Source organism: Trichosurus vulpecula, chromosome 1, assembly GCF_011100635.1.
Source record: "Trichosurus vulpecula isolate mTriVul1 chromosome 1, mTriVul1.pri, whole genome shotgun sequence".
NCBI lineage: Eukaryota > Metazoa > Chordata > Mammalia > Diprotodontia > Phalangeridae > Trichosurus > Trichosurus vulpecula.
The window spans coordinates 7,554,365-7,568,384 of NC_050573.1; the positions used below are offsets into that span (position 1 = coordinate 7,554,365).

At 48.2% G+C, this 14,020-nt stretch overlaps 1 protein-coding gene across 1 annotated transcript in view; it reads right to left on the reverse strand.

Moving 5' to 3' along the window:
• The window catches only part of YPEL1 (yippee like 1), a 42,389-nt gene that overhangs the window by 20,472 nt on the left and 7,897 nt on the right, over window positions 1-14,020 (reverse strand). Inside the window, exon 2 of the mRNA XM_036740884.1 lies at window positions 8,269-8,551. Coding sequence (XP_036596779.1) covers window positions 8,269-8,385 — 117 coding nt within the window. The 5' untranslated portion in view covers window positions 8,386-8,551. The remainder of the gene's footprint in view (window positions 1-8,268; window positions 8,552-14,020) is intronic.

Sequence of the window (14,020 nt, forward strand, 5' to 3'; positions counted from 1 at the left end):
AGGCAAGGAGAGAGCTAAAAGATACAGGGCAGTAAGGTCAACAGCACGGTGGGTTTTAGCCTTGGGGCCCCAAGTAGGAAGTGCTTAGTCGGCGAGACTTTGGGGCCAGGAACCAACTTGGAACCTCAGGCTCCTCATCTCTGAAATGGGAAATGGGAACGCTAATCCTTGCACTACCTATCTCCTAGGGTAAACAGTGAGAAAGTACTTTTCGAAGAAGCTCATTCAACCCGTAACTGGCAAAGAAATGTAGCTTGCTCTGCTGTCTGGGAGAGGGACTGGGGAGCCACACTGGCTGTGCTTGAGGAGAGGAGGGAGCAGGCAGGATCTGAAACACAAATCCCTGGCACACAACTTTGGCCTGCATACAGTTGGAGGCAAATCAAGCGGGGTGGGCAGAATGGCAAAATTAGCGAAGTCAGCCCCTCGGTGCTGGGAAGGGCTCAGAGTCTGGCACCTTCATTTTACACAATAGACAAGGGAAGGACGTGGCAAGTTCCTGAAGCTGTGCCTTACGCACAGCAGGCACTTTGCTGAACTGAATTGCTCTAGGTAACAAAGCTGCTGAGTGGCAAAGCCAGGACTCAAAGCCAGGCTCAGTCTGACTTCAAGGCGCTCCCTGAGCATCCTCCCCCATCTCCACACTTTTTAGTGTGTCTTCTCCTCCTCAGCAAAGTCCTTTTCACACAGGTAATAATCAGGTCAAATAGGAAGGAAAGAAGAAGGAAGAAAGGAAAGAAGTAAAGGCATTGCTATCCCCATCTAGGTCAGTGAGCAGAAGACAAGAAGCTTCCAGAGGGCAATGAGGCTGGAAAAATGTGGGGCCTCAGAGCAGCTAAATCAGAATTTAGCAGATAAATCTTTCAGGGGTGAGGGGAGTGTACGGCACCACAGATTTGGCGAGCTCTTCTTCCTGAACTTCAGGAAAAGAAGGGAGAACTCAGAGAAGAGGGCACTCATCTCCAGCCCAGAGAAGCTCAGCTCAAAAGGGCTCCCGGGGTCATCTGCCCAACCTGTAACCTGAATAGGAAGCCTCCTTCTCTATGATCATGGAGCTGTTGTGTGAAGACTCCAGTGATGGGTAACACTACTACTCCCCTCCCTGGAAGATAATATCATTTCAACAGCTCTATCACACAAGGAACCTCAGCAACCATCTAAGCCAGTCCAACCCAAACACAATCGGGAGTGCTCCAGCCTGTCTGAAGACCTCCAAGGTGACAGGAATCCCTTCCACTCTGGGACATCAGCCTGAATCAGCTTCCCTCCATTGCCTGTGGTTCTGCTCTAGTTGTTAAGAAGTTTTCCCTTACAACTCCCCTAACTTCCCCCCAATTCTGCCCTTTTGGGCCGAATGGATGTACTCCACACACTAGAGGACAATCAAGCCCAAGCAGGTCTTCTCTTGCCCATGAGGGGCTAGGGAATGCCTCGTGGTGTGACCTTGGACGTCACGGCCCCTTCTTTCTGGAGAGGTCTCAGTTTCCTCCTCTGTAAGACGAGGAGAGTTGAGGATTCCTTAGGGTGGCTGCCACTGCATGCTCCCCATCTCCTGACAGAGAGATGGTCAATCCATCAATCGGTAAGTATTTGTTAAAAACCTACTTGACAGGAAATGATGGCATGTGGCAAGTGCTCAATGAAGACTCACATTTTGGATTAGGACCAAAACACTGCCCTTGAATGACAACTGGCCCCCTGGTTCTGAATAATGTTCTATCCTTCTTAGGAAACATGAAAAAAGGGTGGCTGTCGAAGGGCCTGGCATGCAATAGGCACTTAATAAATGCTGGCTGAGTGCCAATTTGACTATGACCTCTGAATCTGTGAGAGTCGGAACATTGGAATCAGAGCCAGGAGGCTCTGATGCTCTCTGCTGTGTGACCCTGGGCAAGGTGCTGGACCTCTTTGGACCCACCAGTTTTCCCATCTATCCAACATCTGGAATGTGTTGATTTGCTTGACTCCACATATTTGCCTCTGCACTGGCCCCATGTCATACAGCCACAACATGCTACTTAGTATATCAGGAGCTACTGGTATTATTATAATGCATAGCCTGACAGCTAATATTATTAAGTAATTACATGGTATCACAAGATCCAAAAATCATCTTTAATCATCTTTTTTTTTAAATATTCAGTTATGGAATCATAGTCCTGCCCTGATTATTCAAGTAAACGAACATGTGATGTGAAACCCAGTCAAATGTCAGGTAACAGTTATGCTAAGTACTTCTCACAATGATGTGACACTCAGTCTAGTTTTAAAATAGAACCAGAAAGTAGAAGGTCTGTAAGCAGAGCCAGCAGCCCAAGATAAAAATGGACTCCGACTTTGTTCAGATTAAGGAAACAAGAGAGGGCGGGGGCGACTGACTTAATTGTGTCTGTGACATAATCAAAATTCCTATTTTAGAGCAAGGGATTACTCGTGTGAGCTTTTCCTTCAATTCATTTTTTCTACTATTCTTGATTAACAGAGGGCATATCTACACAATGCTCCCAACTCCAGGGTTTGAATGACTCAATTGGCTACACTGCCCAACTGTTCTGGAATCGTGTAGATGCAAAGTAATAAATTCCAACATTGATAACTCGAGGGAATACATCATCATCTTAGTGGAAGACCTGAACTCATGGCCAACAGCTACAGTAATGAAAGCCATGGCACTGCATTCATGGATTGCCTGGTGTTAGAGGGATTTGTGCCGGAACATTTTAGGAGCCGGGGGACAGATGACTGAAGATGAGAGACCCTGTGGAACCTCCCAGGGGTATGTTCTGAGCCTGCCTAATGAAGGTGGTGTGAACCATCACTGAGAAAATGAGTGCCAATAGCCAACAGCTGAGCAGAGGAGCAGCCAAGAGCTGACAGGAGGAAGCAGCTAGCCCAGGACCCAAGAGGCAAAAGCCAAAGGTCATTTGCTGGCCCCAGAGAATCTCAGAGGCCATCTAGTCCAAGCTGTCCCTGACTCAGGCTTTCATCTCTAACAAACTCTGCTTAATGACATGCAGAGATGAGGGACCATCTCCTGGAGTGGCTCACTCATCTCTCACTGTCAGAAGTGTTTGTTTTTGCAAAATCCCAATCTGCTTCTCCCCTACTTCCACCTACAGGGGCCAAAGTGAAGAAGCCAATCCTTCACCACAGCCCACCAGACCCTGCTTCCTCATCAGGCCCACTCTCCTCCTCTCCTGGCTGACCCTCCAAATTTCTTTCAATTCCCAGAATGGTGTCATTTCCGGTACTTCCCCTGTCCACCACTCTCCCTCATTCTTGTCACCTTCTGTCTGCCTTCCAGGGTCCCTCTTAACATTGAACTTGGAACAGACCACAGAACTCCAGGTCTGGTCTGAGCAGGGCAGAGGATGGGACTTAGAAAGAGGCAGAAATGGGAAGTCAATCATGGGCGAAATAAATGGTACCAAAACATCAGAGGCTTTTCCTCAATGTGCTCGTCAGGAGACCCACAAATAGAGTCACCTAGGCTTTAATGTAAGATTTGACATCGAGGATTTGAGAAAACCCAGAGAATGAGAACCACAAACTCTGTCAGGCACCAATCCTGGAGGAGGGGCTCAGTAATTCACAGAACAAAAGAGCAGCAGGGAGGCCAGGGAACTGCTAATAGAGGGGCCTCCTCAACTACTGTGCCCCCACTCCCCCAAGGTGCGGATCATTTCCACCAGAAGTACCAGAAGCCTTTGCAGCTCTGCCCCACCCCCATAGCACCCACAGAGCAAACCCTCTTCCTGTCCTCAGGAGCTGATAACATTTAAAGGCAAAGAGCCATGAGGGTCCTAGGAGTAGCCAGTCTGGTGTTAACTGGGGGTGGGGGGAGGTAGTTGGTCTTTTAACCAAATGCTGTCTGGGGTGAGGGATAGAAGTCTGCCAATAGCATGACTCCACCCCCAATAATACATCAGCCTGGGCTGGACTGGGGCCTGGCAAGGACTCCCATTAATCTGTCAGCCACATCAACCGCTCCTCAGGGTCAGATACAGGAGCCCGTGATTCCTGAGAGAAATTCGGAATAAGCTAGCTGTCCACCCTGCTGCAGGAGTGAACAAGAGAAATGACTTTTAGTCCTGCATAGGTCATTCACAAAAATATTTTAAATGTAAAAAAAAAAAAGAAAGAAAGAAAAGAGAGGCAAGACTGGGAGTACCATGAACTCCAAAGCCTCCACTATTAACATAGAGAGTACAGTGTAAAAAGTGACCTTGCTACGAGCATCATTTCGCCAAGATGGAACTGTAATGTGGCCATGGAAGAAGAGACCTCAGTGGACCAAGGGGAAAGCATACTTCCCTCCTCTTAGCAGAAAGGCAACAGACCGGACACGCCTCAGGACAAGACAGTTACAGCATGAGGCAAGGTTAATGCTGCAATCAGTTTAGCTCGCCTACACTTATGGGCTGCAATTTGTATTGCAAGAAAAAAATAGTGATGCCAAAAAAAAAAAAAAAGAAAACACAGAAAAGGGATCAATGAAACATCTTAAAAATACACAAAAGAAATCAGAAAGAAGATCACAGGGACCCAGGCGAGCGAGGCCATTTGGCGGTTTCATACACAGTCCTCTTTTCTGCTCTCCTTTGTATAGTGAAATGGTCCTATTTGTGAAGATCATGAAAACCAAAAGGCCTCGTGTAAAAGAAACCAAGAAACCAGATTTAACAGAAGAGGCAGGAGAAGATCGTCATGAAAATGAACGACTCAGAGAGCGGGGACACGGTAGAGGAAGTGCAGGAAGACAAGACGAGGGAGGACTCCACTACAAATCAGCCGGGCCAGATGGAGAGAATGGATGATGCTTTCCAAACGCAGCTAGTGGCTGTGCGTTGTTTCGGTTGCTTCAGATTCTCCAACCCTTTCGGGAGTTTTCTCAGCAAAGATGCTGGGATGGTTTTGTCATTTCATTCTCATAGATGAAGAAACTGAGGCCAACAGGGTGAAGTGACTAGCCCAGGGTCACACCACTAGGAAGTGTCTGAGATCACATCTGAACTCAGGAAGAGGAGTCTTCCTGACTGCAAGGCCTGGTATTCTATCCACTGTGTGACCTAGCTGCCCCTCCAAATCCAGCATGCCAATGGGGTCCCCACATGGGGTGGAGTCAGCCTGGAGGTCTTTTTCTAAATGTAGGATTCTAGGATTTCCCTCTATTAGACTAATCCAAAGTTCCTTTAGGTCAGAGATAATTTTTTATTCCTCCCCTCCCCCAGACTGGAACAGTGCCATGTCCATAACAGGTGCTGAAGATCTGTTGAATGCATTTTCTGGTGCTTTGCCTGTGTTTGTGTGTGAATAAAATTTCACCGGATTCTACCATCTCTGCCAGGTAGAAACATTATCTCCACTTTATAAACTGAGCCATAGGTCCCAGGTCTCAGACCTCTATAACTGGCAGAGCCACGATGAGAAGAATGGCGCCCCGTGACACCCACTGGTCCTTCCTACTAGGCCACAGGCAGCAGTACCATCACTCCCCAACCGCTCTTTGGCCAGATCACAACTGAGTGGAAGAAAAGGCTGGCCACAAAAAGCAGTGCTTTCACAAAAGTATGAAACAACACTGCATTTCAGCTCTGGGTATGAAGTCAGAAGAGGACGCTTCCTAGCCACGTACGCGCAGGCAAGTCGGTGAAGAAAGCTCAAGCTTTCTTTCTTTACGTGTAAGATGGAGCCAATGCTCTTCAGGCTGTTAAGTGGGGCTGGGCCCAGGAAGGCTTGAGTTCAAATCCAAGTGTAATAATACACTTCTTAGCTCTGGGGCCCTGGGCGTGTCACTTAACTCTGACTCAGCTTCCTCGTCTCTAAAATGGGGATAATAATACCGCCACCTACCTCCCAGGGTTGTTGTAAGGATCCAACGAGATATCTGGAAAGCACTTTACTTTCTAAAGCAGCATGTAAATGCTGGCTGCTGCTGTCACAGGGGTATTTTGAAGACAGTGCTTTGTAACCACCACAACAGTATATCATTTTACATATTCAGTATACCATTTTAAGCTACTTATAAGAGCAATAAACATAAAAGACTCCTTGGCGATAACGCAGGGTTGATGTGGCCCAAAGACAACACCAATGGAAGAATCCACGCCTGGTTAGGATTTATAAGTTGTGAATGATCATCTTCACTGCTATAGCCCACATTCTGGTCTGACTAAATTGAAAAAACCCTTGGGGCTTGCGCTGGGGAGAGTTTCCAGATTTCAAAGGCTCTGACAGGTCAGTGCTGGTGGCGGGAGCGAGGGATGGAGACAGATGGCTAAGTACCTAAGGAGCCAAGCCAATGTTGAGAGATTTATTTTTAGAATTTGCACCAGAGTTCTATTACTGCCTATAGCATATCTTCATTTTTCCTTCCTTTAAAAAACTTGTTTTGTCTTCCCCTAGTGAGAAACACAAAAATGCTTCAGAATACGAGGTGACTTCAAATGCTAGCACCACTCTCTGGCACAGGCGAGGCAGGCAGGCAGCCAGAGTGGAGTGAAAAGGACGCTGGGCTGGGGGACAAGGGCTCGATCCCAGGCCTTGACTCTGGCTAGGCTGCTCTGGCAAAGGCACTTCCCCTCCCTGGGCTGGGTCATTCTCTCTAGAGACAGGGCTGTTGTGCTTGCTGCCAGTGGCGGCCCAGGAAGGCTGATGTGCACAGCCCTAGGTGGCCCAAGGTCACCTGTGCAGCACACACATGCTCCCCCATTGGCATCACCCACATCTCACTGGGCCTGAAGGCATCTAGGCAACTTAAAAAAAACTTTTAGATACATTTTAGGGAAAACTAGATAGAAGCAGGAAAGGTCAAATAATGTGCCTTCTCTTTGCAGGGGAAGGCAGCCCAGGGCTGTTCTCAGCTTGGCTGCTGACTGCCAGCCTGCCTGTCTGTCTGTCTGTCTGGGGCAACTGCTCCTCCTCTCTGACTCCAATTCTGTCATTATAAAAGGCAGCTCATGTGGCCCTCAGGGGCAGGGATATTGGGAAGGATTCCCAAGGTGACAGAGACAAGACAGCTTGGTGCACAGAGAAAACACAGGCCTCGGGCCTCAGGAGACCTGGGTGCTCTATGCTAGCTCAGAACCTCCCTCACTATGGGACAACAGCTCCTCCATCTCTGCTTCCTCACCTGTCAAATGACTGGGCAGGATCAGATGATCTTGAGGACTCTGTCCAGCTCTAACATTTCACACTTCTCTATGAAAATACTCAGAGTGTTTGGAAGATAGCAGCAAAGAAAGCTGAGATATTGTCTCTGAGGACTCTGGTTAGAAATCATAGCCCTTTGTGGGTTCTCAGCCCTTCAGGGAAGGCTGGGCAGATCAAATGACTCTGAAAAGCATGAAGAGTCTAATGGACAGAGCACAGGTTTGGAGGCAGAAGGCCTGAGTGTGGCCTCTCCTAGCCTCAGTGGTTCAGCATCCTTATCTATAAAAATGGTCCTAAGAGTATTTGAGGTCACTGAGGGTCAAAGAAGACCATGCAGGGATGGCAGTCCTGACTGTCCTGGCTTCCCTTGGGGCGGGCGGGGTGGGGGGGAGAGGGGAAACCCTTCTGTTTTACACTTGGATGCCACATGGTGGAGCATCCTCAGAGTGATGTCAGTGGGTGTACATGCTGACAGCTTCCTTTAGGATGGAAAGGTTTCTAGGACAGACCTTGAGTTAGACTGTGGATCTCCACTGCCTGCACATCGGCCAGCTTAAATCTGAGGGAAGCACCACCAGGTTGACCAAAGGGCGTTTGAGGTTTGGGACCACAAATCTTAAAGACAGTCTACATCACCCAGGTCACTGGGGGCAGTACCCACAGCAATGGAACCAGAGATCCCCAAAGTACTCTTGCCCAGGTAAAGGTCAGAAGAAGAAGAACACAAAAGTAACATCCCCTTGCTTTAAGAGGGGTAAGCAAGATGGGGAGTGAATGCTACATTCACAGGAATGAGTCTTGAGTTCAAATTTCACCTCTGATGTTAGCTGTGTGGCCATGAGCAGGCCTCAGGTTGCCTGCCTGTGTCCCAAGCGTGGGAAGGAATGCCTGTTTTGAGCCTCAAGTGCCAAGCGTAAACTAGTCTTCCCCCCTCCAGTGCTCTGTTAAGGCCTGGGACTATCAATATCTAGTAGGCCAATGTGGCACCCCAGGCCTACTTGCCATGAGACGGCTGACCAGAATCCAGCTATTACCTGAGTTATTGGTCAGGTTGGCAAACAGCTATCACTAACACCAAATCTTTCACAAACCGTTTGACCCACACCAGTGACTTGCCTTAGAGATCAGCTCGTCATGGCTGGCTAGATGGGCTCTGCAGTGAATACAGCTATAAGTTCGGTGACAGTGAGGCAGGTAAGCCTGGAAAGTTTTGGCCTTTGTCATCTTCACCATCTCTGCCGGGGGCCCCTCGCCCAGCTCGGGGCTGGCAGGCACAGAGTGACAGCTCTGCTGGACTCGCTGACAAAAGAAACACTGGAACAAGCAAGCAGAAGCCGTTGTGGTTGGGAAGGGCGTGGGGCCCTTTCCACACTGTCGTCACCAGAGAAACTGTCACCACCTGCCAAAGAAAGCAAAGCAAGGCTGTTATCGGAAGGCTCAGAACACTCCAGGTCATATGACAAATATTCATTCTCCTTTTGGGAAACCCCAGTCATAGGCGGAGCCCTGTGGTGAGTGGCCTGAGGGGTGGTGTGGGGAGAACGCAGAAAAGACAGGGGGAGTGCACGGTCTGGCAAGGGAGAAGAGGCTCACGACACAATATCCCATGAACTTCTCACACCGACTTGGGACCTTGTGTGGAGGGTTCTGTCCTACCCATCCTTGGATGCTTTCATAGTTGGCAGTCTTCAGGTCATGACATTGGTGGCCAATCAAGCTGCTGGTGACGAGCTTCCACATTTAACTGCAGCTCAGGGACAGACACTCCTTACCAGACCCATATCTTGGGCCTCTCAGGTACTAGTGAAGACGGGCAGCTCTGTGCTAGCCACTGGGATGTGGCTGGGAGGAGAAGAGAGGAGAAAGGCAGGGCCCTTGCCCAAAAGAAGCCTGGTCTAAGAAATACAAAACATATCCAAGCAACAACGTTGACCAGTGTAGAAGAGTTTGGGGAGATCTAAGGCAGGAAGAAAGAAGTGGATGACCATGTTCTCAAATCACTAAGTGTCTTCAAGCAAGACTTGTCAGGTGTCACAGAGGGAGGATTCTCCTTCAGGTCTCAAACACTGAGATTCTGAGAGGGAACAATGGCCACCTCCTCACCTCAATGCCTGCTCTGAGGGTCAGACTCCCACAGCTGACCCAGTTCACAGCCCATCCCTATAAGTGGTTGTGAGACAACCTGTGGTGTGGAGCTTCTGGTAAGGCAAATCTCTGGGTGACGGGCCACTCATCTGTCTCCAGCCTGTACAGATGCCTGTCTAGCTTAGTATTAAGGTCCTGCCAGAGCCAGGTGTCTGGATGGAAGACCCCGGGTCACCTCTGCACAATGAAAAAGGACTTTGGTCTCCCCAACAGCAAGAGATCCTGGAAAGTCATGAGACCCACATTTGCGTTCTGACTCTGCCCTTCACTCTCTCACTATGTGGCTTAGGTGGGCCTCATTTTACTCATCTGTGAAAAGTATTAAAGCACAGAATTCAGAATTAGAAAACCTTTATAGATCTAGTCCATTCCCTTCCTTTTATAGATGAGGAACCTGGGGCTCGAGATTAAAATGACTTGCCCAGAGATTTAGTTGGAAGGAATATATTAAGTTACTTTTGCACACTAAGAATTTGTAAAAACATTTGATCTAGTATATTTTATACCATCTGTTTCCCTAGAAAAAATGGAAGAAAACGTGATTATCTTTAACTCTACCTCAATAAAAACAGTAACAAAAATTGTATTCCTGTATTACAGAAGTCACGTGCCTAAAGGGCTCAAACCCCAGGGTCACCGAATAACACAGGCACTCCTGATTCAGTGTCCCTAACCTTTAGACACTGCCTACCGCTCTCCGTCATTCCTTCTTTTAAAAAGACAACAAAAATCTATCCAAGCACTTGAAGCCACTGTCATTATTAAATGAAGTAATAGCATTCTCTGCAATGAAGTCGGCTGTTTGCCTCATTATGGATACTCCCCAGGGCCTTGGTCAGATGGTAGGGCTTTCTTTCACAAAATCCAGAAGGCTGGGGTTTCTTCCTGATTCTCACGTGGAGAAGGAGGAAGAGGAAAGTTAAGAGGCCCTAGATAATTCAGCAAATAGCAGAGTTGGGGGGTGGGGAGCCATGAAGCAATAAGCCAATGAGAATTCAGCATGGTCCCCACGGCATGCTGTGGCAGTGAGAACACCCTATGTGGCTCCAAATCTCAGCCCTGCTCTTCCTCAACCTGTGCGATCCCGAAAAGGTCAGTTTCTTACTTTCTTACCATCTTGAAGTCTTCTGGCCCCTCCAGCTCCTGGGCTGCCCCCCACCCTATGATTATATGCAGATGATTATGCGCATTCAGAAGCATAATGAAGAGGACTGAGAAATAGCCATCACATCAGCAAACATGGAGGAAAGGAGGTACGGCTCACTGGCACCAAAAAAAAAGTTCTTTGTGAAAGAATACAAACAGGCTATTTACAAAAGAAGACACAGATTGGAAATAATCCCTTTTTTAAATATTAAAGCTTGCTAATAATTGGAAAAAGGTAAAACCACTCTGTTGTGCCATGTCACCTAGTGAATCCATCAGCAACAATACCAGAGCCCAACTGACGCTAGTGGACCTGGGAGGAGGCAGCGCCCTTCCCCCTCCCTGGCTTAAAGAACTACCAACTGAAATCATCATGTGGCAGGAGCAGAAAAGCTGCCCAAAATAACTGGGCCTCTGACCCATCCATCCCATGCTAATCTTACCTGAAGGGGATTATCATAAAAGAAATTCTGTCCAAAGATACACGCATGGATTTGGCAGCATTCTGTGTCACTGCAGAGAAATGGAAGCAATCTCAAGGTGGCCCAGCTGGGGAAGGGCTGCCTGGGACCCTGAGGGCTGATGGGACTGGCCTGGGGTCACCCAGCCAGCAGGGGTCAGAGGTGGGATTTGAACACAGGTACTCCCTCTGTCTACAACAGCACACTGCCTGTGGAATGTTCCACGGCATTCAAATGGAAAAGATAGAATGTGAAGAAATTGGGAAAGAAGAAAGCTGACCCAGAGAACAGCATACACATTACTGGAGTTACCCATCGATCCTTCAAGCATCCCCGATCTCACTGTGGAGCAGCCGGATGGCAAACCTCTTCTATGCATTATTTTACCATCTGCAAGAGTCCCCAGCCCGAGAGCCTCTAAATGCAACTGCACTGCACTCAGGCCACAGACGTAACCACTCCCCAGCTTGCAAAGAAAGCCCAGCCTGGCAGAACTAGTCAGCAGTGATATCCCACCAGCAAAGCCTTCAAGGACCCAGGTGCTCAAATAGGGCTTGAGGAAAGGGACTTGAGACTACATGAAAAGAAATCTGAGGTATGTATTGTGTGTGTGCACGCACATCACACATGCACAGAAATGGACAAAGAGACCCACGAATGGACTCTATCAATTTGTTACCTTGTCATCGTCCCACCTTCCAATCAATCAGTGCTCAGAGCGGAGCAAGAGACTATTGCTGGGCACCAGCCGCAGATTTGGGGCGCTAGGTGACAGACGTTAGGTGAACCGTACTTGGAGCATTCTTCCCGTGGGCCTCCAGAGGCAGCTGGTGGTGTGATGGCACAGAAAGTGCTCCTGGGCCCAGGCTCAGGAAAACCTGAGCTTAAATCCAGCCTCAGACACAAGCTGTGTGACCCTTCCTCCCAGGGTGTCTCCATCTCCCTCCCATGGTAGTTGTGACAATCGAATAAGATAATCCTTGTAAAGCATTTTGCAAGCTTTAAGAATACTATCAGTACCTGCTACTATTGCTGATGCCGCCAGACTGGCTCCCATGCCCTCCAGCAAAGCATACCCAGCCCACCCAGCTTCTCCATAGCCTGTTGGTACACAGCGGTTGACATGTTCTCTCCGCTCCCCGCCACCCAAGACTGAGTTCCTTGAAACTGGACACTGTCTCTGCTGGTGTGGAATCCTTGGTGCCTGGCACATAGTAGGTGTTTAATAAATGCTTGTTGTCAGCTTCCTTTTCTTCCTTTTTAATGATCTCTTTGAGATTTCCCCCCAGCTTTCTGGCCTACAACGTGTAGAACATCATATACAGATATAGATACGTGTGTATATGTGTGTATATATATGTATGTATATGTATGTATGAAGGGGAGCATACCCAAATGAGACATGGAAAATCCAGAGGGCCCGGATGGGGAAGAACTTTAAAGGGCAGGCTGAGCTTAGATCATGGGAAGCCACCCGAGGGTTTGGTAAAGGGGAGAAAATGAAGTGATAGCTTCATACGAAGAATCTCGCCCACAGACTGGGGAAGTTCAAGGCCCACATGGCCTCCAGTAAAAGAGCCTAAAAGAGCCACGTCACCATCTCCCGATGTTGATTCCGGACACAATTACCCCCACAGGCTCAGGAACATACTATTTAAAATCAAACCCAGCCAGAATGCCCTACAGGGAGATAACACTAAGACATATGAGGGAATGGGGCCTCATTGGGGCAAGTGCGCACGATGGGCTTCTCAAGCAGCAATCATCTTCCTTCAAAGTCTGTTTCTCCTATTCTGGTTTTAAGTGCTTTCCTTACATTTCTAGAAGACAAACCCACCACAGTTATGTAACTGCCTTCCTCACTAGATCCTGTAAGTGCCACCTTGCTTGATTAGGCCCTAACATCGTTCTGTAGCGCCTTTCTTGAGGGCCAAACTTGGGGTCAAAGCATCTAGGTTCGAATCCTGGCTCTGCCTGGGTGGCCCCTCAGGCCTTACTTCTTCCTCTGTAAAAAGAGAAGGAGCCACAAGATATATCCACAGACTCTGAGGTCCCCTCCAGTCTCTATTATTTTGAGCCACTGAACGCTGGGGCTATCATTCTGGAACTCCAAGCCCTGTCTGTGTTCTTTCACAGTGGGCACACTTTGGGGGCCTGATCTTTCCCCCACTATTTTCCCTAAGCCTGGAACACAGGATCACAGATGAGTAAACTGAGGCCCAGACAAGTGAAGGGACTTTTCTCTGGTCGTATGGATATAGTAAGTGGTAAGATGAGATTGGATCTCAGTCCTGAGATTCCACAGGGCCACAGTGTCTCCAGTCACAAACACAGCATCATCTTTGTAGCTGCACAATACACATTTGTATTTTCAAAAGGATGACTATAGCTACTGAGCCTTGATGCAATGGAAGTCATGACCACAAAGGCAAATCTCACTCAAAAGGAACAGAATAGATACGAGAAAGGGAGTCCAGCACTGTGGACTAAAAACGTATCACTCAGGTGAGGAAATCTGGGTAGAAACAGGATGGCAAGCCTCTCTGTGAGATTCAACAGAAGTCAACAGCTAGATGCATCATCATTGGATAGACCAGAAGAATTTCATTTGTTAGACCACAAATGTGGCTTGGAAGAATACTATTATCATGAGGGGCACTCTCGTAAGCCAGACATCTACCTTGCTCCCTTCACCAAAAGCACAGCAACTAATTGAGTAATGGCAGGCAATGCTAATTTTTGAGCTTGGTGGAGGCCATAGGCATTTCCCCATAGAACGCCCTTCCCTCAACAGCTGAATCTTTGCCAGCAACAAAGAAAGGCAGTTAACAAAAACAGGCAGGGACTGCATGTGACAGCAGACCGAACAGCCACTTCTAGAGTTTCTTCTTGCATCCCATCAATCCCTCCTCTGAGACCAAGATTTTGCATGATTATTTCATCCACCAAGAAACGGAGCAAGCAGCAAAGGGGACTCTGCCACTGTCCATGTGACTCAAGCAGATTCATCTAAAGCAGAGACAAGTGAGTCCTCTAAGTTCATGTTGGCGGAGAGAAGAGTTGGGCCTCATTTGTCCTGAGCTGGGAAGCACCACTTCCTCTAAATTCAGAGGGGA